The 26,313-nt window shown below is 42.9% G+C and overlaps 1 protein-coding gene across 3 annotated transcripts in view; it reads left to right on the forward strand.

Moving 5' to 3' along the window:
* The window catches only part of RAPGEF5 (Rap guanine nucleotide exchange factor 5), a 1,543,629-nt gene that overhangs the window by 1,472,642 nt on the left and 44,674 nt on the right, over positions 1 to 26,313 (forward strand). For all 3 annotated transcript variants that reach the window (XM_069648248.1, XM_069648249.1, XM_069648250.1), the window contains one exon: positions 7,541 to 7,605. In XM_069648248.1, coding sequence (XP_069504349.1) covers positions 7,541 to 7,605 — 65 coding nt within the window. The remainder of the gene's footprint in view (positions 1 to 7,540; positions 7,606 to 26,313) is intronic.

The following is a 26,313-nucleotide window of genomic DNA, read 5'->3' on the forward strand; positions in this document are numbered from 1 at the left end:
TAAACACACACATTTGTGGAAAGTTCCATACAAATTCAAAATTGTGTTCATAGTGAAAAGGACAAAATTCTGTAGAAAGTTGATACCAGATCCTACAGCTGCGAGATTTTGATGAAAGGATGCTACATAAAATATGGCACCTTTGTGTGTAATTTGTATAAAGGTGATTAATGTAGAAATGTGTGTTTAGTGTAAAATCTGATTTTGAGACCAGTGGCTAAAGGGAGGTCTGTGAGGACTGTAAAGCAAATCATAAAAACGTGACATCACCCAGCCTTGATCCAATCACTCAAATTGCAAGGCGGAGATGAAGTGTTGACCCTATCTAAGCTCAAAGGGGCAAGCCTAGCTAAAACGGCCCCTACACCCCTTTATGATGTCATTTTATAGCATAAATAGAGACAGCTGACAGCACTTAGAGGAAACACAGATCCACTCACTCTCCTAACTGCTGGCGGAGCGCCCTGCTGCTGAAATCTACATCTTCTTTGTTCCAGACACAAAGAAACTTGGCAAAGCAAAGGCCTATTGCATAGCTGAACCATTCTCAGCTAGGCCTCAAATTCTAGAACAAAATCCCAAAGGCCTAGGGGAAGCATCATAATACAGCCGGGCGTGCTGTTAATGCTTGCCTGCTGAATTGAAATATCCTCAGAACCAAAAGGGGAGATCCCATCCAGTCCTGTGCCATGCTGTGACCAGAGAGCCTTGCTGACCTTGTCCAGTCCGATGTGGCCAGCTGTCAGTCCCTGATAGATCCAATTTAACAGTCCAGAATCCTGATGGTCCAGAATCCTGACAGTCCAAAATCTTAAATCCATTTTGTTTTGTAAGTATTAACAGAAAGCTAGAAACTGTTGATTCCTGTGCATTATCTTGTCCCCTCCTAACCTCTGAACTATCCTTACTTCCATAATCAGTAATATTGTTTAAATCCGTAGTGAAATCTTATCCTGTCTATCTGTAAAAGCATCCTTTTCCTAGTCATTTTGTCAACTTTGATCTATTAATTTCATTTGAGTGTCCAGGGTGGACAGCAAGGAACCAGAACCGAGTCGCAAATCACTCCTGACTCTTACGTTGTGCCGTCCTGGTGGCTTAGGTTGGATGCTCTAGTCCATAGTCAATATTTTTCTGATTTAAAAACTGAAGCCTCTTTCCATTCTCGCACCTATCTCGCAAAAAAGTGCTTTACTGAAACCTCTATAGCTCCCTCAGTTTTTGTGATAGAAACGGAATTTCAACTTCTACTTGTACCTGACATCCATAGGTATCCACAGAATCCAAAACAGTGCAATTCAGCCGTTATCGCGAATATCACGCTCAGAAAAGTTTGGTGCGAATTCCCATTTTAAGAAATATTTACACGTGTGAAATAGCTTCCATTTGTTTCTGACCTGGACTTTAAGATTTCAAATGTTTTCTTTGGACTAAATCATTGCTGGTGATTGTGTGCAACTGTTCCAAGCGGCTCCCAGAGGTATTTAAAATAATTTAAGCATTTTTTCACACATTTAGAGTTCTTGCTCAGCCACTTTAAAAATAATTCTAACAGTTGAAAAGCCCACTTCGTTTTTCTCTTTCTGTGTAAGGGGAAAAGGGGGAAGTGAGACGCTGTTTGATCTGTACTACTCTTGAATACCTGCTCTCTCCTTCCATCTCTTTGCATTGCCTATTGGCGGTTGAGGGGTGTTGCAGGGGGAACCTCTAACCATAGTGCTATCTGATCTGAAACCAACACAAAAGTATTATTTTCTGTACTGCAATTGTTTTGCTCATTACTAAGTCCTAGTGTATTAAAGTAAAGATATTATTCAGTGTTCTGTCACCCCATTGGTGATTGTTGTTTACCTATTAAAATATATATTGTGATTTTGATCTTAAATAAATAAAGAAATAATACCTTTTACACACCAGCCTGATTCCTGGTCCAGCGTGACCCAGGGTATTTTTGAGTAAGGGGTGTGATACGAGTGGTACATCTTTCAAATAATTGAATCTATATATCAAACGAGTTTTTCCATTGCGCTGTACACTAGGCCGAGAGCAGAGTGTATCGCCTGATTGAAATCCTTAACAAGCTAAGACATAGATAAGGAAGGGGGGAGTGGGAAATAAATGGAAACAGACAGGCAACTACCATACTAGGCCTGACAACATTTCTGGTAGAGCCGGAGAAAACAAAAGGTGAGGAGGAAAGGGGTGCAGGAAGGGAGGCTTGAAACAAATCAAGAGACTATCATACTAGGCCTGACGACATTTCAGATAGTGCTGGGGCTGGGGAAAACAACTAAGCGGAGGGAGGAGGAGACAGACGAGGTTGCTATCATACTAGGTCAAGGGACAATTCTGATAGAGTAAGTGCATAGAAGAAAGTAAGGGGAGGAGGGGAGAAGATAGGAAAAGGGGGAAAGGGAGAGGAGGAGAGAATAGAGAGTAAGTTGTCAAACAGAGTGGAGAAGCAAGAAGGAAGAGCGAATACAATTGGCGAAGTTGCAAGCCTGGATACAAGATGAAAATGGGAACAGCATGATTCAGGGCCACCTTGCGTAGTTTTGCCCGCAGTCAGCAAAGGGGTTTGCCTTGGGGTGACATTTTCCATGAAGACAAAGTGGCCCTTCAAATGTCACTTGAGTTTTGTAGGTGAAACATAATATACATTGCTTTTTGTCAACCCGCACATCATGTTTTGTTTTGCTGATATTTTTCTGAGAGCAGCGATACTTTTTTCACTTTTTAAAACTGCTTTTATTTGCACACACTTGTGCAGGCCGTTTTTGTTTTCAATGTTTAACAATCCTGTTTTCCTTGTTACAGGGATGTTTGATTCCTCCTTCTTTTGTAGATTAAAATGCTGCTTACCCATTGGTAATGACAGGTAGTCCCCTTTCCACATGGCTCTTCAATCTTGCTTGAAAAACACAAAGGCCAGTGTTTAAAATCTTGCTATTCATGTGAAAGGGACTTCTGTATGGGGCCTTTAAATGCACGCCACACAGGCAGTTAAGAGAATGCAATTGTGCAAAAGGCCAGCAGTAGGATGCATGTCCTCAAACAGACAATGCTGTTACAGTTGCGGCAGGGAACCGGGACCAGGCATTTGTGGTGGAAGATGGAGAGTAGAGAGAGTAATAGGGGGTGGAAGGATAGATTCAGGGGGGTCCAAAAGGCTCAGGTTCCAGAGTATGCTGCTGGCATTATAAACTGTTAGTTGCATTTGGGATAACAGAAAATGTTAATGCTGGTAGCATGGTGCGTGGGGGGAGATGGGGTGCCTTTCTGACCCCAATCCTCTAGCAATATAGGTACCTGTCCAGTCCCTTCTAAAGCAATGTTGGTTGTTGCTAGACGTGGGTGTAGCTTTACACCCACAGATTGGTGTTAAAGCTTCTTCCTATTCTTACTATCTGCACTTCCTCCAAACAATCTTGCAATGTCTACCTACTGACACTTTAAGATCTGTGGTATCTTCATTTGTGTGATCCCATCTTGATTCTGAGAAAGGTTTTTTTCTTGGCCAGATAACTGTAAAAGCAGCTTCAGATCGTGGAGAATGCTTGTGCCCACTTATTATGGGAGCTTCGCTTGGGCCCTTAACTTGGGTGGTGGGCTGTTACCCACGGGGTGGGCCCACCACCTCGGGGCATATCGCCTAATTATCACTTTGGCTTCATAATCGTTGTGCTAGTAGTGTGTGCTCTGCTGCCATAAAGAGGTCCCTTTTGATTAAATGGTTTATCTGTGGTTGTGCATCCTATCTTTAAATGGAAACGATCCCCATTGAAAGCTAGACACCGTGGAATCACAAGAGAGGTGCTGAAGAGCAATCCGTTCTCACTTTGGACTGTATCGTCGGGGTGGACAGGGTGGATTTGTGGGGTCCCACAATTCTGGCAAGATCCGGTAAGATGTGGTGGCAGAAGGTATGGGCAGGAGGAAGCATGAAATGGTTGGTGGGAGCCGAAAGAAGAGTGCAGTATGAGGGACAGACTGACTGCAACTGGCATGTGGTGAGCAGTGTTGTGCTCCCTCTGATCATGGGTCTATCAGGCAGGCCCATCCTAGCCATGGAATGATCTGATTTGTGTGCTCCATATGGAGACTGCTGATCAGCTTTCACATTCCGCAGCTGCGGGCTATTTTCGCTGTTGTATAACCCAAAGCCAGAGCGACCTGTCACAATAACATTGGAAAAGGTTGTTTAACGGGAGGTATTTAGCTCTCCACTATACGTTTATAATTGCCCTTTCCAGGCTTGTAGGTCAGGTATCCTGAGGAGAACGGGGCTCATGTTTGCCCTCTGGTTGCAATAAGAACAAACAACAAAAGAAACTAAAAGCTGGCCATGATTGTACAATAGGAAGTGTCCGTCTTCTTTCCAACAGAGAAAGAAGTACAGCAGCGTCAGGTGGGGAAAGGAAACAGTGAGACATGCTACAAGGTTGTTTGGATAATCATTTTTGCCAAATTGTTTTTCCTTGCATTTAAAGCCACTTTCGAGTTGAAATTGCAAAAGCCTGTCACTACACCTGAGAAATGTTATGACATTTTGTGTTCGCTTTTCAGATTCACAAAATAGCAGAATACAGGTTATTAACCAACGTTCCACAAAGCTGATTGGCTAACAGCCGCACATGTTACTTACACTATGCGCTACTTTTTTGAATTATATGCTCTACTTATTATATGGGTATTATATGTGTAGTTATTTTCTGTCACGAACTACTCACACGTGCATTGTCAAAGCAAGACGTGTGTGTGCGTGTGTAGGCGTTTGTCAGGCACTCTGATATCACTTCATTCGGTGGCTCCAAAGGCCAGACAGTGTGGAGCTTGGGGACTGCCTTCAGTGCTGAGGGAATCCTTTGTAATGCACTACTTTGCCAGTGGGACTGTGGGGTGTTACTGACAAATGAACATCTCAGCACGGGCGAAAGCCACTGACAAATTTGCAAAACGTGGGTGGGCTCGTAACTACTTAAGATGTGCTAATATGACAGAGGCGTGCTGCGTGAACTATTTGCATTCTTCGCACGAGGAAGGTGCGTTGACGGTTGCATTTCGGAGCCTTCAAACTTGTTTGAATAATACAGTGCATTTTCTAGAACAAATGGTGTCGCATTTGTTAGTGTTCCGAGGCTCTCGCGTGCCAGCACAAGGAACTGTTAAACGAAGGGAAGGGCATCTGACATAGTTAATGAGAGGACACTCATTATGATGAACCCTTTTTGTGTTAAAATTAAGAGATCACAATTTTCCACACATGTTTCGTTCTCCCGCTCTTCCCGGTGTGATAGACATTATAAATGTTGAACTCTATCGTCAAAGTCGTGATGTCGTCATTCTCCGGGGCGCGTAATTTCCTTAACACCGCCAAGTGTGTGTAAGTAGAAACAATGCAGCGCAGGGTTGTGTGATAACATCGCCATATACGGGCATCCCGAGTGCAATCAGAAAAGAAGCGCGCAGCAGACGCTCTTAAACATTGTCAGCCGCACTGGAACTGCGAAGCCTCAGAGACAATACTCGCGCAGGGGGATTATTTTTCATTTGCCGCTGTGTTTATAATCGTGTATGTATGACGCGCTGATACTATCGCATCCTCCCACCTACAGCATGATTAAGCAGGCGTGCTTTCGAGTGTGACACTGCAGACTACGAACGCCTTCTATGGGCTGCAGAGCAAAGGCTGTCATCATCACTCTAATCGTGTATAATAAGAAGGATAAGGTCATGGCCATGGCCATGTGTATCCGCTCTGTCTCCCATGTGTACGTTCTTCCACTGACTTTGCCTGCTTTGGTGATATCTTGAGGTTTCCTGCCATTCCCCCTGCTGACAATACTGCACATGAGACAACGGTCTACACTACCTCTCCCGCCCTCCTACTGGCTCCTGCCTACAACGACAGGATGAGGACTGATTTCCACCAGGGCTGGCTGAAGGTGAATGGGGACCCATTTCAAAGTTCTGCTTAGGGGGCCCCTCTGCCAAGACCAAGGGGCCCATTTCAAAGGTCTGCATGCCCCGCACCCAGTGGCGTCGCCAGAAATCAAATTTAGGAGGGGCACAGAGGGGGCCAAAGTCATAAGTAGGGGGGCACAGACAAAAGTAAGGTGAGAACATGGTCACTGCTCGTTTTAGGTAGGGGGGCACATGGGGGGGCACAGGGTTTCACAGGGGGGGTCCTGGCCCCCAGACCCCCCTCTAGCGACGCCACTGCCCGCACCCCCTACCAAGACCAGGGGGTCACCATGCCAAGTCCCGGGATTAACCATGTCAGGTGTGGTACAGATGATGCAGAGCAGGCTGAACATCTGCCAGGGATGGTGGGGGCCCATTTCAACAAAATGTTTGCCCTCCCTACTCATTGCCTTAAGGGTGCGAAAACAACCCTGTCAGGAGAAAGCAGCGAGAGGGATACTCAGGACAGATCATCGCGGGACAGGCTACCCGCCTATTGTCATAATGTAACAGCTACGAGTGCAGTGAGAAGCATCGTACCGTAGCATCAAACTGTTCCTGCTACTTCATCTATAATATGCCATATCTTAACATGCATCTTCTGGCAGTGGACTACCTCTGAGAGGTGTTCGGAATTAAATCCCTACATTTCAGTGTCCTAGGACTGCCAACACGGGGCTTCTCCTCGGGGCCCCATAGAGCCTTGGGGCCCATTTCAATTGAAAAGAATAAAAGGCCTTGATGACGGCCCTGAATTCCACCAATACACTTTCAACTCGCCTAATTCTGATCCTGTTTTTAGCAGAAAAATATGTATGCTAAAATATGTTGGGGTCAGTAGTTGTGCTGTGTATTGCACCGTGTGGTGATGGTCCCTGTGATGTTGTGAGTGAACTAATGGCATGAATGACATGAAGTGGATTCGAAGGCATGGGAGATCAAAGTACGTATAAAAAGGTCATTGAAAGGTACACAAAGGCATGCAGAGACATTATAAGGGATGGAGGGCATTAGGACAGTAGCACAAATGTTAAAAGTGGACCTACAATGGAATCCCACACATTGCTCTCGTAAATCCACGATTCAAACGGTACACCAGGCAGCTCCACTGAAAAAAACGTTGATTTACTTTGTTATATTTCTAATGCGCGCCTGGGTACCCGGAGGCTTAAGGGCGCTACATACATACATAGAGAAAGAGACAAGTACGCAGAACCAGGCAGCCATCCAGAGGAGAACATCATGTCCATCATCTGAACAGCAGTGTCTTTAGTTTTTTCCCGAACAATGCTGTAGAGCTCCGTTCTGTGAGATCAGGATGGATAGCATTCCAAGCCCTGCAAGCTGCATAGACCCATAGATAGTGGCATCTCTATCGTCCATGAACGGCTAGACACACAAAGAGCATTTCAATAACATAGGATTGCTGATTCAGTATTTTTTAAGTGTTGTCAGCATGATCAATATTTCTTTGCTTCTTAACAACAGTGCTGCAGTGACTGATATCATTTTACTGTATAGTCACATAATGGTGTTTATGATGAAACATAATATCTTGCTTTTGTTGTTTTTTCAGATGTAACGTTCATCCATGAAGGAAATAAAACTTTTCTGGATAATCTTGTAAACTTTGAGAAGTTGGTAAGTAAGCTTGATCTTTGTCCCTGATGAATTACTCATTGGTTGTGTCCGCATGGCCAACCCAAACCTAATTGGCTCTAAAATTCTAGTGATGAGCTTAAATCTCTATTATTTAACGTGAATATGTAGTAAAGTGTTTCTATTTTTCTGCACCTATGTTGTAGAAATGTACATGAATCAGAGACCTTTGAAATATGTACTGATATGAAAGACAGAATCAGCAACATATTCAGGAGTGCATATACATTCTGGAGAAAAGCCAAGGTTCCTTCAGAGGTGGTAGAAAGTCCATGATTCGATCAGAGAACCCACGCTGCATGGAAATGACTGACTATCTCTCATTGGAGGTTATAACTCCACAATCAATTTACCATTAAACTCTTTATTGATGATATCAGTTTTCTACCAAAACCGGGCTATGGTCCCATCTTCCTGGCCGAACCAATGGGCAAAGCGAAAGTTGCCCAAGTGCTGTTGCAAGGTATCCTGATGATGAGGAACTTCAGCCTCTTGGTGGACATGTCATACAAGTTAGCCATGGAATCAGCTGAAAGTATGGTTGTTAGGTGTTATCAGGCCAGTCGCCACTTGAGTTCAAAGAAGTGGCCATACCTTGGATCTTGGTTTTTTTCAGCCTTTAAACATCAGACCCATAATTACTAACCACTTTCAACTTCCTTGGACGGCCATTTTTTTCTGCTGAATGGAAAATCCAAAGCACACTGACATTATGTGAAGTAATCATACTCTCAAGCTTTTTGCCCGTAGAACCAGTGCCAGATTTGAATGGGCAAAGGAGCTGGGGGAATTTTACAGCGAAGGGGCATACATTTTCCCCTCAAATTTGTATGAGCGAACAAGTGTAGCGAGGAAGCCCAAAATAACCTAGATGGGTTTGGAGAGGTTCTTCCCAAAATCATTTTTAAAAACTATTTCATTCAAATGGTGCTGTTTTACAGTACACTTTTTGCTATAAATTGGGTAAAATGTCATACAATTGAAATCAGTTCTGTAGAGTACCACATAGAAATATCCAATAGATAGCAGGTAACCAATAGTACATGGGAGTATTTTACATCACATTTTCAGGATGTCCCTGGCCACAATATATGCCAGCACTGTCACTGTAAAGCACCTGCTTGTGATGCCTGTGTTCACAAAATATGTCATCATAGTGAATGTAAAGCGCTTTCATGACACTAATGCTCACAGTATATTATCATCATTGCCGTTTTAAATCATGCTGCTGATGTGGGTGCCACCAATATATGTCAGCGAGGCCTCTTTAAATTATGTTCAGGACACTATAAACACCCGTATATGTCAGCATTGTCATTTAAAAACACTCCCATGACGCTAGTATATCGAATATATGATGATATCATTGCCACTTTGAAACTTTCAGGACAGTGATGCTAACAATATTTGCTATTTTTGTGACTTTAAATGATGTCCAAGATACTGGTGCCAATATATGTCGGCCTTGTCAGTTTAAAATGCTTTCATAAACTGATGCTACCTATATAAGTCAGCTTTGTAAATTAAAACCACTTTAAAGATGCTGGTGCTGCCAAAATGTTATCATAGTCACTTAAAAATAAATTCATAACATTGGTTGTGTAATAATTGTCATAATGTACACTTAACACACAATCATGATGCTGGTGCTGCTAAGCAGTTATCATTGCTGCCTTAAAATATGTTCATGACACTGGTGCCACCAACATGTTAACACTGCTACTTAAAAACAAATCAATAATGCCACGGCTGGCAATATGTCATTATTGCCACTTAAAAGCACGTTTATGATACTGGTGCAGCCGATATGTCATCATTGTCACATTCATGATCATTATGTTTGTGCTGCAAATATTTTCACATTGTCTCTTAATCAAACTTTCATGACTCTGGTGCCACCAATATGTGCCATCATTCTCACTTTAAATGATATTATGTGCTGGACCACTGTGCTTCGTAAGGAATTAAAAAATAAGGATGTACAATGGCTCAAACCACGAGCGGCAGACATTTAAATGGGAATATTACTTTAGCTTTGCTGAAGAGCCACATAACTGTGGATCTGTGAAATGAACATCAAGTTCTGCCTTCTTAGCCAATTTAGCTTACCAATCTGGGATGTGTAGGCCAATGTCTATCATAGGAAAACATAGCCACAAAGCACAGAATGCAAAATGTAGCTAGAGGAAGAACCAAGCCTGTTGACCCATGACGACACGAAGCCGCATGCTATTCATTCCTTTATTTTGAACACATATCTATGTGTTCGCAGGACAACTCTACACACAATTATGGAATCAATCTTGACAAAAGTATTCATCAGCACTTTGCAATAAATAAAATTTCAAGATTTCAATGAGAATATCCGGGAAACATTGGAGTATGTTGAAATCAACCATCAATCAGCATGTTGAGTTGGCAGTAATATACATATGTCGGGATCTTTGTCTATGAACATGTATTGCTGGATGTTTTCAAAAACCTTGTGCAAACCTTCCATGCAAGCAATAAATTGATCACACACAGATAACATGGGCTCTACTCAAACCAGGGTGATCAAATTGCAGTGCCTATGAATTTTTTCCACTAAAGTTTCATAACAATGGTAACTCCAATATGTTATCACTTCCAGTGTCACTTCTGTAGAGAAGCAGGTGGATATGTCATCCCTAGCTCCCACGCCCTCACCTCCGACATACTGGAACAGCAGGAGAATTGCCCTATGTGGGACACCAGGTATCATCCCAATACCACATTGAGTTTATGAGAGACGATATGCACTTAGAAAACCAACAGCTGTTTCAAATGGATGCAGATGATATGCCGGTCCAACTCCAGCTAGTTAGCACAGAATGTTAGAGTAAAATAGCAAACTGTTTAAGGTATTAACATAATTAGATGAATAAACTCTCTATACCAGAAGTTCAGCAAAGCCAAGATCATGTTCACTCTAGCCCAATTAAAAATACCAGAACCTCAGGACCATGATTTAGAACCTTACCCAGCACAAAAAGTAACAACTCTTAATGTCTCATTTAATCCAGCTCTCCATTTCTCACCACTGATCAAAAACATCATGAATCACTTTCTATTCATGATACTAAGAAGGGTCCTTTTGTTTCTACAGATAAGCCACTGGATGGAACTTGCCAGTGTCCTTTCACTATGTAACTGAGTAATTGCATCATAGAGTATCTTGCAGCACCAAAGAAAAATGTATATGCTCTAAAGGATATGTATTCAGATATAACTCAGAGTGAATGTATAGTAATCAGACAACATCACCACAGCATCAAGCACGAAGGCTTTAAGTGGAGTAAAGAAACAAATTCCAATCACCATACACTGTCACAAAGCCTTTAAGGGGAAAAGGTCCACATTATCCATATATACTAGTGCACAAGTACACCTCTGGTCAAAAGCCAGATTCATTCATGAGAAGCATGATTCAACATTATCAGAGAACTGGGCCCCAAGCCCTGAAACACTGTCCTTAACCTTTCAGTCAGTATTTGACAATCGCCTGGATAATGTCTTTCCCTTTTTAAATTGCTTTCCTTAGGGCTGAAAAGCTACCATGAAACTTGTATTACAGACTGGAAAATCCACCAAACTGCTGTTCATATCTGCACAGAAATGGGGACACTCCATTAGTCAATAACAGCTTATTCCTTTAAGAAAGCTGACTCCTGAGCAGCATCTTCGAAGCCACAGTAGAAAATCTGCGACTAAGATTCCTTGTTGTCCATTATCACCATGTGCATCTATGCTTTTTTAGCACAATGAAGCTTAAACACATTATATTTATACCATTTCTGACAAAATGAAATGTGGATCATCAGATCTTATCAAGCCAGGGGATTGTATCTGTTGGGTGTCCAGACAAGGGTCGAATACATTGTTTGGAACTGCAATAGTTTTGAATCAAAAGGAGTGAAAAATAAAAAATTGAATTCCTTTTTTTAATGTATTTTTTTTGTAGCCTTCGTATAGGAAAAAATTCTAGTTTTCCCCCCAAAAAACGGGGGATTTGGGGAGGAACCTCCCGAAAAAAAAAAGTCCATTACATTTTAAAAAAAATCCTTTTGATTCAAAACTATTGCATTCGATCCTTTTGTATTCGAATCTTTCACTATAAACCATCTGTTGTGGTGCTAAAGCAGTGGAAACTTGTCTCATTCCACCTGGAATCTAATCCCATACTTAATGACTACCAATCAGACTGGATATTGGAGAAAGGATGTTCATCACTCACATTGGCAACCATGCGATAATACTCACATAGTTTCAGACTCATCCTCCACCTAGTGATTAGTCCCCAAGATTATTGTACCACTGTGACTATCCTCGCGCCGGGATGCCTTCTGGTGTACATGTGCATTATAAATCTGAGTAACATAACATAAGATAACACCTACCCAAACCTTCACTCAGCCCCAAGTTAAACTGTTTGTTAAAGTATTATTATTATTATTATTATTATTATTATTATTATTATTATTATTATTATTATTATTCTTATTATTATTATTAGTATTATATTTATTGTATTTATTGAGTGTGGACCTAGCTTTGGGGAGCAACAGAACACTTTACAGAAGTATACATCAGTACAGATACATAACAGAGTGCTTTACAGAGGTGTACAACACAACAGATGCATAATGGAGCACTTTTCATATACAGCGAGGGTGTAGAATGCAGAGATGGACAGAGGAGGGGAGCAGCTGTACCGGTTGGTGGGGAGGGATGGTCGGCATCTAGCAAGTCAGGTGGCTTGAGGGGCTACGTGATGGCCTAGGTGTTGAGGAGGAGAAACTCCTTGAAGAGGTGGGTCTTGAGTTCTTTTCTGAATTGTCGGAGCATGGGGGGGGGTCGGATGCCGACGGGTAGAAGCTTACATACTCTTGTGTCATAGGCAGAGAAGGCTTGTTTTCTGGTCCTTTCCTTTTTGCAGCAGCCGATTCCAAGCCTCAACCTCCTCCTTTTCGTCCTAAGGGACAGCAGTGAAGGGGAGGTTCTTTTCGTTACTACTCCTCCTTTGGTAGAAAGAGAGGGGCCGCCAGTCAAAGGGGCCAGCGAAAAAGTACTCGTGGTGGTCGGGGAAATCGAGGTGCCAAAGCCGCTCAGGCAGCTGCCTCTTTGCCTTCAGGCACTGCCACAGCCACTTCCAAACAGTCATGAGGCCATGTCCCGTGGTTCGCCGGTTGGGGGCAGATTGTCTCAGCATCTCGAAGAGTGGTGAGCCATTACTTCAGATGCGTGGGTTCTGGATACCTTAGCCCACGGCTACTGCCTTCCCTTCCTTTAGCGGCCTCATGAAAATCCACCGGGAAACTCCCTTTGAAGTTTCCAGATCCGCTCTTTGCGCAGGAAATCTTAACCCTGCTGGAGAAAGGCGCTATAGAACTGGTGCCTGTAGCGGAGAGGAACAACGGATGGTATTTCCCTTATTTTTTGATCCCGAAGAAAGACGGGGGATTGAGACCCATAATGGACTTGCGTTGGTTGAACAAACTTCTCAGGAAGGACAAGTTGAAGATGGTTACTCTTTCTCATGTCTTCCAGGCCCTTCAACTTCAGGATTGGTTGGTGTCTCTGGACCTACAGGATGCTTACTTTCATGTGGCGATTCATCCCAAGCACAGAAAGTACGTTAGGTTCGCAGCTGGCGACGCGCACTTTCAGTTTCAGGTCCTGCCGTTTGGATTGACCTCCGCCCGAGGGTCTTCACCAAGCTCATGTTGTTGGTGGCAGCGTACCTCAGGCGAGGGGGGATTCACTTCTTCCCCTACCTGGACGACTGGCTGATCTGGGTGCGCTCTCCCGAGCAGGCATTGGATCACCTTGGTCTCACCTGACGCACCCTCCACAGGCGGGGCTTCTCCCTGAATTTCAGGAAGTCGCATCTGACACCTTCCCAACAGCTCCAGTGCATCTGGGCTGTGTTAGATACGTCCTTGCGGAAGTGCTTGCCTTCCAAGGTGAGGGCTCATCACATTGTGCAGATGGTGGACACGTTTCAACATGCCCAGAGTCTCCCGGATTTCAAATTCTTAAGGTTATTCGGCCTCATGGCATCCTGTATTTTTCTGGTGCCAGAGGCAAGGCTGTGTATAAGATCCCTGCAATGGGTCCTCAAGATGCAGTGGTCTCAGTTCTCAGGCAAGATGTCGGATCCGTTTAGATTCCACTCTTGGTCTCCCAGGATCTTCTGTGGTGGGCCAACAAAGGGAACCTGATGAGGGGGGAGCCGTTTTGGCAACTATGGCCGGAGGTGACTGTAGTGACGGATGCTTCCCTTACAGGATGGGGCGCTCATGCCAACGATTTGACCGCCAGCGGTCGTTGGTCTCGATCTGAGTCCAAACTCCACATCAACCTGTTAGAGATGAGGGCCATCAGGCTAGCCCTGAAGGCTTTTTTGCTGTCAGTACAGGTGAAGAGTGTCCTGATCACGACAGACACCGCAGTGGCCATGCATTACCTCAAAAAAAGAGGGGTTAGGGTCACCCGCTGTGCAGAGAAGCAATGCAGTTTTGGTTCTGGGCCATCCAGCAGGAAATTTCGATCCCAGCAGTTCATCTGGCCGGAGACAACAATGTGCCAGTGGACGCTATGAGCAGGCAGAGCACGATCTCTCACGAGTGGGAGTTGGCTCAGGAAGTCCTTCAGGAGATCTTCGCCCTATGGGGAACTCCACAAGTGGATCTCTTCGCCACCAGTGTCAACCAGAAGTACGAGAGATTCTGCTCAAGGGAATTTCCTCCACAAGGAGCCTTAGGAGACGCGTTCATAGTGGATTGGTCATTCCCACTGCTGTACACTTTTCCTCCAGTTCCCGTCATTCCTCACGTGTTGCGGAGGTTACAGAGGTTTGGTTCCCACATGATCCTCATTGCTCCGGATTGGGCCAGGAGAGCATCTTATCCGGACCTTCTAGAAATGTCCATCTGTCCTCCATGCCGTCTTCCCTACCGAGAAGATCTGCTCTTGCGTGAGGGGAGTCAGGTTCTCCATCCGGAGGTCAAGACTCTCAACCTTCACGCTTGGTATCGGAAAGGTTGAGGTATAAGGATTGGGACCTCCCGGATGACGTGATGAAGATGTTGCTTTTGGCCAGGCGGTCTGCAACAAAATCCCTGTACCGTTGCTGTTGGCGTAAGTTCTGCAACTGGTGCAGAGGTCACAATGTGGATCCTTTTCAGTGCTCCATTCCTATGGTTTTGTCTTTTTTGCTTTCATTGGCCCATAGGGGCCTTCAAGTTGGTACCATTAAGGGCTACCTGTCGGCGCTGTCTATCTTTAAGCGCTTGTCTGAAGAATGTTCTTACTTTAAGATTCCTTTGATTTCTCAATTTCTTAAAGGACTGAGTAATGTGTTCCCGCCGTCTCCTTTCCAGGTGCCGGTTTGGGATTTAAATTTCGTTTTGAAATTTCTCATGGGTGCTCCGTTTGAACATTTGCACTCTTGTCCTTTGAGACTGTTGTCTTTCAAGACGGTGTTCTTGGTTGCGGTTACTTCCGCTCACAGAGTGAGTGAATTGCAGTCACTTAACTCTAAGCCACTCTTTACTGTGTTCCACAACGACAGGGTAGTACTTAGAGTATGTCCGTCCTTTCCACATAAGGTAGTTTCTGAATTTCATTTGAGTCAGAAAGTGATTCTCCCATCTTTCTATCCTCCTCTTCATCATGGCAAGGAAGAGAAGCAACTCCATAGGTTGGATCCTAGGAGAGCTCTGGGCTTTTACATTGCTAGGATGTCTAGGGTCAGAGTGAACGATCAACTCTTAGTAGGATATGGTGGACACCGATTGGGCCAGGCTGTTACCAAACAGACCTTCTCCAGGTGGATTATCCTCACTATTACAGAGTGTTAGTGATTGGTGGGTAAGGGCCTCCTGAAGGGTTGAGAGCTCATTCCACTAGGGGCGTGGCTGCTTCCACCGCCCTCCAGCGGGGTGTTCCTATTAGGAATATTTGTGATGCCGCTACATGGGCTTCGCTTCACACCTTTGTTAAGCATTATTCCCTGGATACAATCCATGGTTAGGTTATGGCCTTTGGTAAGGCGGTTCTTTATTCCGCAATCTGATTGGGTACTCTAATTTCTTTTCCCTCCTCCATTTACTGGTGCTGCTTTGGGAGTCTCTCAAAGATGTGGACGACGTCGTAGGACACAATCCATTTGAAGAACAAGTTACTTACCAACTGGTAACGCTCTTTCGACTGGATGTTCCTCCAACGTATTGCACATCGCCCTCCAAGCCTGCCCCTCTGGAGAATTTCCTATGCAATTGCAGCTTACGTTTCCGCAAGGCTATGTGCAGTGAAGCAGAAATGGGACTGGTGCCACACGTTCTGAGGGAAAAAACTTAAACTGAGGCTACTGGCGCAATGCGTCCTATTTATAACATCCGGTGATGTCGCCCTCGACAGAGGCCTTCGAGGGACATCCCGCAAGGCTATGTGCAGTGAAGCAGACATGGGACTGGTGCCACACGTTCTGAGGGAAAAAACTTAAACTGAGGCTACTGGCGCAATGCGTCCTATTTATAACATCCGGTGATGTCGCCCTCGACAGAGGCCTTCGAGGGACATCGACCCAACATCATCGGTGCAGGGCGCCCTCTGCTGAAAAAGTTTCCGAGGTGCATAGCTGTGGACATTACATGTCAAAGATATGGAATACGTTTGAGGAACATCCAGTCAAAAGAATGTTACCAGTTGGTAAGTAACTTTTTAGTTTCATAGTTTGCTTTTCATTCCCTTAACTTCATTCTTCAATTATTTAAGATATGCCATCTACTATGAAGGACCGGATCTCAACTAGACAAGCGATTATCAATAAATACCTGAATATGTATGCTATTGATCTGACAGGTAACACTGTAAACAGTTCACAAAACACTGTCATAGGGGGAGAAAGCCCTGTTAGCAATCAGCACTGTCTTGCTACAACAGGCACCATTGAATGGATGAATTAAAATACACGCACAAACCCCTTCTCTAGGTATGTCATTAGCACAAGAGGAATATATTTTGGAACCTTCTCCTTGCCATAAAGCTTCTATTGAAACTGAAACTACACCTCCCACGAATACACATAAAACATAAATATAAGCCCATTAAAGCCATGTTCTTCGAACAGCCCTACATTAAAATGTCCCTCTTAAATACCCACTCGTTGGGTAAGCCTGCCATTGATGTCCATGATAACATACTGGATAGAAAGATCAATATCATGGCAATTACTGAGACGTGGTTTAAAGACTCGAGTGGACCAATCATTGACTTAGCCACACCAAAAAGATACATTTTCTGGGCAAAGCAGAGATGCTGGGATTGGTGGGGGTGTAGCACTCATTGTTAGAGAAGATATTACTCTTTTTAGATCTCCTGTAAATTGTGAGGGCTGTGAGATGCTACATCTTTGATTTGCCGCCCCCAAAATGAGATGCCCAATTTTAATGAAGCTCTCATGAGTACTCTAACATGTCTCAATAAACCTAATTCATCCACCCTGCTGAGGGGGTCCTTAACAGATGGAAAGGGAATGGGAGTGATAAAGAAGCTCTCCTTTTGGAACAGATTTTAAACAATGCTGACATCATAGTTCATAATAAGGCACCCACACATGTTAAGGGTCATATTTTGGATTGAGCAGCCTCAAGTAAGCTACAAGTAAGCTACAAATCAGCCCCATCATTACCGAGCCTTGTATCTGGTCCGATCATGTTTTCGTTAATTTCCAAATTAACCTGCAAGAAAAACAGGCCTTAGAATGCAAAGCATTGAAGAACATCACTAATAGAAACTTAAAGAAGATAAGATCACAGGATCTGGACAAATGTCTCCAAGACATTATGTCAAAAACCTCAGACCTGAATTCCCCTCAGACCTTGGCAGCAATGTATATATAGGATTTAGAGGCTATGCTGAATATTATAGCACTGATGAAGACTAAGTTAGTCAGGGATAAAGCCAATAACCACAATTGGTATTCACATGAACCAAGCATAAACAGGTAAATCAGAAAGTTGAACACTGCTTGATTAAAGGTAACATGGAAATAAAATAATCTACCTGGAAAACAAGCAAGGGAATATATGAAGCTAAGAAAAATTATTTTAATGGGGAAATCCAGAATTGGGGCAATAATAAAAAAAACTTGAAATCTGATATACTCGCCCCATCTACAGAGCAATGTATACATATGCAGCAAGTATTTGCTAATAAAATTGCCAATTCCAATGAGAACATTATTTTAGAACTTGTTTCTAGCACATCATCTAGCCAAATTTTAAAAATTAATATGGCTGGTGGTCCCTTTAGTCCTAAAGTCTTACTTCAGATATGGAGAAGATTTTAAAGAAAATGACCTTACATCATGTTCAGGGGACGTCATTGCGTCAAAAATCATTAAAAAGAATTTTACTCTTTTTGCACCTTTTTCTAGCTTGTTTTACAAATGCTACTTTCTATCACAAGTCCATTCCAGATAGTGTAAAAAAAATGTAGCTGTTAACCCCATGTTGAAATAAGCAGGACTGAATCTGAAAGATGTAAATAATTTTAGGCCCATTACCAATGGCCTATTTCTTTTAAGAATTGTTGATAAAATTGCCATGGTACCGTTACAGGACCATTTGGATCAGGTGGACATTCTGCACCTGAGGCAGTCTGGTTTTAGATTTAGTCATGTGACCAAAAGCATGCTGCTGGATCTCCAGACCCTGATGTTGGACATTGTAGAGGAGAGTTGAGCAGGGCTGCTGATGCTCTTGTATCTTATAGCAGCCTTAGACCTCTTGAACCACACAAAGCTCCAAGCGGTTTTATCCTTAGTGGGTCAATGTTCCCCTGAAGCCATTAAATGGATTGAAAGTTTCCTTACCAACAGAAAGCCTAGAATCTGTTGGGAACAAGCTTCATCAAACTATGATATTTCCATGTGTGGGGTACCTCAGGGTGCTTGTTTGTCTCCAGTACTTTTTTACATTTATATGCTCCCTCTAGGCAATATCTTTGACATGAAAGGGATCAAATTAACAAACTGAGCTGATGATATGCAGCTGTTGAGTGGTGACTATGAAGTAGACTCTGAGATGATTCAAAAAAACTATGAATTGGTTGTAGACTGGATGTCAACTAATAAACTCTGCCCGATTGGTGCACAAACTGAGATACTATCTTTGAATCATCTCAAACTTTATCTTTGAATCAACTCAAACTTTAAGGAAACTAGATTCTGGTTTTACTAACATTTTACTTGATGGCCACCGCATAGATACCCAAGATAAAGTAAAGACTTTGGGTGTGATACTGGAAAGCTCACTTGGGATGGATGCCCAGGTGGACAGCATCATCAAGAAATCGCAGTACCATCTTATACTGCTGAGACTTGTAAAGCCACACGTGACTAACAAAAACTGTGAAACCTTAGTTCCGGCCAATGTAATGCCTAGGCTGGATTATTGCAATGCACTGTTAGGTGCGGCCAATAAAAACAATATCCAAAATCTTCAGGGGCTCCAAAATGATGTTGTACATATAATTAGGAGCAGGGAGCACATTACCCCACCCACGAGAGAATTGCATTGGCTGCCAGTGATTTCATTTGTCTTTTTCAAGATTTTTCACAATAACACAAATAAGTCTACATGGTACTGCTCCTATCTATCTTAAAGGGGAAGTTCGCTCAAAAATGTTATTGTCCCGATCATTCAAGCATGTATTTTTAAGCATACAGTAATCGATCTTAACATTTCTCCCTATGCCTCTTACCATGGTTTTCCTCAAATTTACAAATGCAAAAACAATGGGTTGAGCGTGGCCATCTTGTGCTAATCTTATCCATTGACTCATCGCCATAAGTTCATGTGCCCTCACGCACTAAATCATATCACCCGCTCTTCAAGCTGACATCACTAGTCCAAATGAAATGCTCCACCTATTTTCATGACGTTGGTGGCCAGCGTAGCCAAACATGCCCCGTGATCACCCACGCCATAACGTTACTTAACGCAGAACCCGAAGATAAATACATACATCCTCTCACAGTGCATAACTTTTCTTTCTTGTCCCAAATAGGAGAGCAAAACATAATTTTTTAAGAAAACATCAATAGTCTACAATGTAAAAAATATTTTTCAAAGAACGCTCACAAGAGAATATTAAGTCCACGAAATGAACTGTATGTTTTTGCCATTCAAGTTATAGCTAGCGAACATTGCATGCTTTGAATGTTGTTTATAACTTGCTCATGATACGCTAATTGCGATCAGCTTTCAATCAGTCCCTGTACTCCAATTCTTGTATGTCCTTATGTTACACCTGCAAAACATTCCAATAACGCACATGGTGTTCCGTACGTGAGAAGATATGGATTCTTTGCACTTTCAAGCACAACGCTCTCCCATCAGCAGGTTTTCACATCGCAAACGATAACCAGTTGCCCCTTGTGCTGTTACCGCCAAAGGGCAGATTGGTCCCTGTTGGTCGGCCCACAAAACGGTTATACAAAATGCACCGTTTATCCGCCAGTGTTTATTGAAGAATCCATCCGATGGTAGCTGGAAATTATGGCATACGCAGAATGGTACAATATAGCTGTGTAGATAACAGAATGAAAGAATATATTTTAGTAGCCGTTCTTTAATCAAATATAACAAGTTACCGTATAATTCCCAAACATATGAAACCTAATCATTAACACAAAGCACACAGAATGAACACACACATGACAACATGGAGGAGTATTTGAGACCACGATGTGCATGAAAGGTTAGCGCTGTGAAGTAGGTATAGCTCCTAATGGGATGGAAAAACAGAGGCACCCGCTTCCATACCAGAAAATAAGGACAGAGATAGTAACGTTTTATGTTGAACTACATACAAATGGCACTGGTAAGATTAGTGATTGAAAAGAGAACCAAGTGCCCACCGAAAAGGTTCAGCCCCTGCTCCTACCCTCAACCCCCACTTTATGGTACAAAAGGATGTAACAGTGACAGCACACCAGTATATTCCATGGAAGAAAGTGGTTCAGATATCATTAACCTGCATACAGGTTGTTGTTGCAGGTCTTCGAGGAATAATCATCACAATATGGTCTATCCAACAACCCATAACTCTGCACAGTATATATTGGTGAGCAAGACCAGTAAGCAATACGTCCAAAAAAATCATACCTCTATTCACTCCTCTTTAAACTATGCACAAATAACAATCATTACTAGACAGATAACCAAACCGGAAATTATGCATTCCGCTTTTTATAGTGTGCAGTATAAATATAATTCAATATAACATAACATACTGTGTCTATTCTTTTGGTCAAATCACACCTTTCACACATCGCTGAATTAGTAATTATGCATAAAGCACACATGCCATTTTTAAACGCACAAATATTATGTGAGGTTTAGCTTACATAATTTCAGGAAGTTCCATTCTCTCGATGTCACATTGACTAACCGCTCCGAACAACAGATCGCAGAAATGGAAACTACATTTCCGTATGTCAACTTTCAATATAGTAAATGTTATCATTGTTTGTGGCTATGGGACACATTGTGTCCTTTGAACAGTTGCTGACTTTCGCTCAAGGCCAATTAACAATAGCAGCCTGTTTTCAGCGATTGAAGCCAGAGACAGGTGGTTTTCGATTTTGTGAAAAAATGCCACAAAAAAACTGGACAAGACGCTGCTTCAGGCAAGTGGTTCAGAAAACCAAGGACAGCTACAAACAGCTATGTAAAATATGTTTTGCGACAGGAACGTAAGAACAATCCAGAAAGGCATGTGTTGCTGCAAGCTCTGTGGATATATCATCTCTTTAAGAAAATTCAATCGAAACCCCACCTCCCCTTCCAGCATTGTTTCATGGCACAAAGCGCAGAATGTGTGGGTTGTCCTCCCTTCCCCCAGGCACCAGCCCCCCAGGGTCCTAGATATATGCTGTAGTATGCTTAGCATATTATTGTAGTTTTCACAATGTAACCTATGAGAGACCTGACCTTCACGGTGGTCAGTCATAATATCGAGAAAAAAAATGTCGAAAGACAATAATTTTGAAAAAAGAATGTCGAAAAAAAAATGGAATTCTTTATTTTTTATTTATATATATTTTTGGGGGTTTCGCGAGTAAAAAAAAGTAAAAAAAAGGGGGCTTGGGAGGAACCCCCCCATTTTGAATAAAAAATGTAGTGAAAAAGAAATTCGATTTTTTTTTTTCGACATCATTTTTTCGAAATCATTGTCTTTCGAGATTTTTTTTTGCCTAGCATTTCGGCGCTGGACTGCCCCTGGGCAGGACCAAGGCTGATATGCGGGGACATTTCTTCTCTGTGAAAGGGACAGTGAGCTAAAGAATTGGTAGTCTCTCCCAGAGGTTATTCACCAAAGAACAGGCCATTGGGCTGTGTTTGTGCTGGTAGAGAGATTCCCAGACCCCTCTTTGTTTTGCACAAATTACTCTTAGACAAGTGTATGTGAAAGATATCTATACATTTATTGTCGACAAGACCAATGGTTACAAGTCAACTTTACTTAGGTGAAAAAAGTTACCACACACAGTACTCTACTATACAGCATGTCTAGAATATGTTTCCATATGAGACAAATGAGGAAAATGCACCCACAACCTGTAAAGATAAGGGTTGGTTAACACACTAGGAGCATTAGACAATTTTTTGGAGTCATTCTCTAACTTTCTAGTCCAGCCCTAAGAAGTGGGTAGCCTTGTGCTCAACAGTGCAGTAGAGCGTCAAAGCGCACGATCGCTCCGGTGAAGCAGAAAGAGGGTCTTCTTTAGAAGGATGTAGCAAGCCAGGAAGGGGCCTGAGGCGATGAAGAATTGGTTCCCACTGTTCGAGTAGGATGTGCCCTTGGCGGCAGAACCGTTTTCAAAAGGTGAGAAAAGCTGGGGGGCGCAGGCTAACTCATCCAACATTGAATACCTTTATGGGATATTTGTGCGTAAAAGGTATCAGTTGTGCCGGTGGGAAACCGTCAAGTGATGCAAGGGCTTGATCCATGTAGCCAAATGGAGCCATGGGATAGATTTTATGTCTGTGATGACATCCTTTTTACCCCTTTCCATTGCCCTTTTATCAAACTTATTGTCGACGGGACGCACCTCCACTTCATCCATATAAAAACCATACACCTTATTGGAACAACTTATTGCGTCTGTTAAGGGGAGGCTGTTAGGACAGTTTTTCTGAAGTCCAACTAAGGGCTTAGTAAAAACATTCAACTGAGGCAACCCAAGACTCCATTCTTTGTATAAGGCTGTACCACCGGTTTTCAGGGTAGCGTAGACAGAGTGGCCAGGCTTATCTTAGGAGGGAGAGAGGGATGTAGAATCTGTACAAATGAAATTGTAATACAAACGGTTCAAAGAAACACTGAAACACTATGTATTGTACGAGTAGGCCAGGATACATTTTGGGGGAAATAAGTACCATCGCATTATATAACCACATATATAAAAATACAACACTATGCTTGAAGGTACACAGACCAAAACATATAACCCTATTTGGAACACCTAACAGGAGTTCTTTGAAAGTCAAAACCAATAGTTACTTTTATATTACTTTCAGTAATAGCAGGGTAGTAGACCCTATCATTTGTACCGTGATGCCAATCAAGAAATCACATAGTCATATAACCTGGACAATATACATGTCTGATCTAGTGAAACACAGATACTAGGCACAGTATAAACCTATAACTCTGATTCAGGATAACACAGTTATTCCAGGGGGGTTGGACCTTGGGGTGGAATATTCAATTACAGTTGCTTTTCAGTTCACAGACTAAGGGAAGCAATACCTCTAACTTATTTTAGGATAACACAGTTACACTCCATGTAAGTAAACCTATACACTTTTAACAGGAGCTATAAGCAACTTAAAGGCATGTGTCCCTAAGACTCTTTCTGTGTCTGTCTAAAACAGACCAGGGAAAGCAAAACCCAGTGTTACACTTTATGAATGGCCCAAAGTTATTCTAGGTAGGTAAAACCTAAGGCAGCCTTACTCTGGACAGGCTAACAGCAAGTCAGGGGAAGCAAACCCCAGTTATACAATTATCCTAACAGGAATAATAAAGTGAAACCAACAGCATTACCTTTGTGGGAGAGGCACAACCAATTCACAGGAGAGATAAATGACCTTATATCTACTTTCTGGAATGGCAGAACATTTCTAAGATAAACTAACCTTTGATATACTTTGCATAAAGGTTAGAACATCATTTCTTATAATGTAAAGACAGTTTGAATCCTCTAATGAAATTTAGGTATGCCTTTCACATCAGTAAATGTGTTTAAGAAAATACTGCCACCAGCCATTAATGGAAAGTTTGTCCTTGTAACATAAATGTTACCTTTTTTAAAATGAGAAAGGGGGTTTACAGTATCTCCCCAGCACTCTGCATAAGGTAGGGGTGCTGGTCTCACTTAATAAAATGTAAAAGGAATCCAAAGTCCAGCCTTGGGAATTGTAGTTCTCTAAAGGTTCGCCAGAGAAAGGTAAAAGTGGGGCCCCTATGGCAAGCAAGCAACAACAGGCACTTATTGCCAAACATTTTCAAAGAAGATACATTTTAAAAGACACTATGGAGACCCCATAAAATCACACCTATATAAAGTGTTAAATATTCTGTGAGAGTGGAAAAAGGTTGTGACTCACCAGGTATACAAAATAAAAATCCACCAATGAAGCTAAAAGTTCTGAGGTTGACACAGGTCAGGAAGATTTATCATTACTATGAAAATCTTACCTAAAAGAGGCCATCAGCGCAAGTGCCATGGATTGCATATGTGCATGGGGTTTGGGTCTAGCAGAGGGCTTGACAAACACCACGCATCAGTGGACCTTTCACAGATGGGAAATACCCACTTGCATATCAATCTTTCTCCCACCCACATGGGCAGTCCAGCACTGAAGTGCTAGGGCAATTCTCTTTTGAACAATAGTGCCAATAGCAACCCAGACACGTGTCTTCTAGATAAGCGGATAAGCAATATAAATGAAGGAAAGGTAAAAGATATACATTAATGCATTATAAACCCAATTATATTGGCATCAATAAATACTGCATAATACATCATATAGCATTGAAATTGCAAGTGTAATACCATTAGATTGTATCTGTACAATGTCCAACCATTGGGAAAAATATCTAAAATGTTATTCTGAGCAGATTTTGAAGACAGCTACAAACTATTAAATCTGGAAGGGGGGGGTCATGGGGACAAAAGTAGTGAACAAAAGCTTTAGGACAGCAAGGGTCTTTTTGTTGTACCAGAGTGGCCCTAGACCCACTCAGGTGTGGTGGCATGGGCCTGGAAGGAAGCTGCCAGCAAGTGCAAGAGTGCTCACCAGACAAGATGTAGGTCCCCAACACATGGACCTGAGATCCCACAATGGGGGCAATCAGTGAGCTAAGGAATGCCAGTTCCTGTTTCGTGGTCCAAGTACAGAACTATGATAATGCTGCACAGCTGCCGATTTTGACATAAACATAGCAACACTGTTTGGTGTATTATTGATATGTTTAATAAAAGCCAGAGACTTTTATTGCCAACACAATAACAGAGTCTGCATAATTTAGTATGATGCATAATGTATATTTTCAATGCTACACAGAGGCTAGCTATTCAACAGCTTGTGGCACCTTGAGCGTCCACACCCACCCACCCACCCAGCTGCCTTGCAGGCACATGGCTTTAGGTGCGAACTGCCATTGATACTGGGGAGGGGGATGGATGGACTTTAAGAGGGGAGTCTGGAGACACTGGCTCTGGGGACGCCATGTGAACAATGGCCACCGTGCAGAAGATCCCTTTGAGGTGCACATGGTGTTTGGCAACTTGAGTGTTCCCACCCACCCAGCCGCCGTGGGAGCGCACAGTCATAGGTGTGAACTGCCAGTGATACTGGAGGGAGGATGGATGGGCATGAGGCGAGCGCAAAAGGCTCCGAACCCTGCAGATGGGACACAACCTATGTTGATTGCTGAGGTGAGGTCTTGAAGAGGGAAGCCTGGATCACTGGGTCTGGGGAGGCCATGTGAACAATGGTCACCGTGCCAAAGATCCCTATAAGGTGCACATGGTGTTCCCACCCACACAGCCCCCTTGGGAGTGCAAGGCCATCGGTGTGAACTGCCATTGATACTGGTGAGCTCAAAAGACCCTGAACACTGCAGAAGGGACACAAACTTGTGTTGATTGCTGCAGCAGGGTCTTGAAGAGGGGGGTCTGGAGGATCCCTCTGAGTTGTACATGGTGTTTGGCACCTTGAGCATTCCCACCCACCCACTACTGGAGGGGGGATGGATGGGGACAAGGCAAGTGCAAAAGGGCACCAACCATTCTTTCATTACCGTCGTAGACCGTTGAGCGTGTACTTGACTCACTGAACAATTCAAACAACTATTTATCTATGCTCATTTATTTAGTTTGGTGATGTTGATGGTATAAACAAACTGCAAATTGTATACTCGTGGTTGCAGCATAGTGTGTAGAAATCCCCTGTACTGTCTGCTGTCAATGGGGAATTTGGTGCGAATGGCTCGTACGACACAGGCGGATATTATTTGTCGAACGCAGAATCCAAGCCTACCACAAAGCCAGCATGTAAACGAACAGTAGGCCACCAGTCTGTACCA

This window comes from Ambystoma mexicanum, chromosome 2q (assembly GCF_040938575.1).
Source record: "Ambystoma mexicanum isolate Mex_15411 chromosome 2q, UKY_AmexF1_1, whole genome shotgun sequence".
NCBI classification, from domain to species: Eukaryota; Metazoa; Chordata; class Amphibia; order Caudata; family Ambystomatidae; genus Ambystoma; species Ambystoma mexicanum.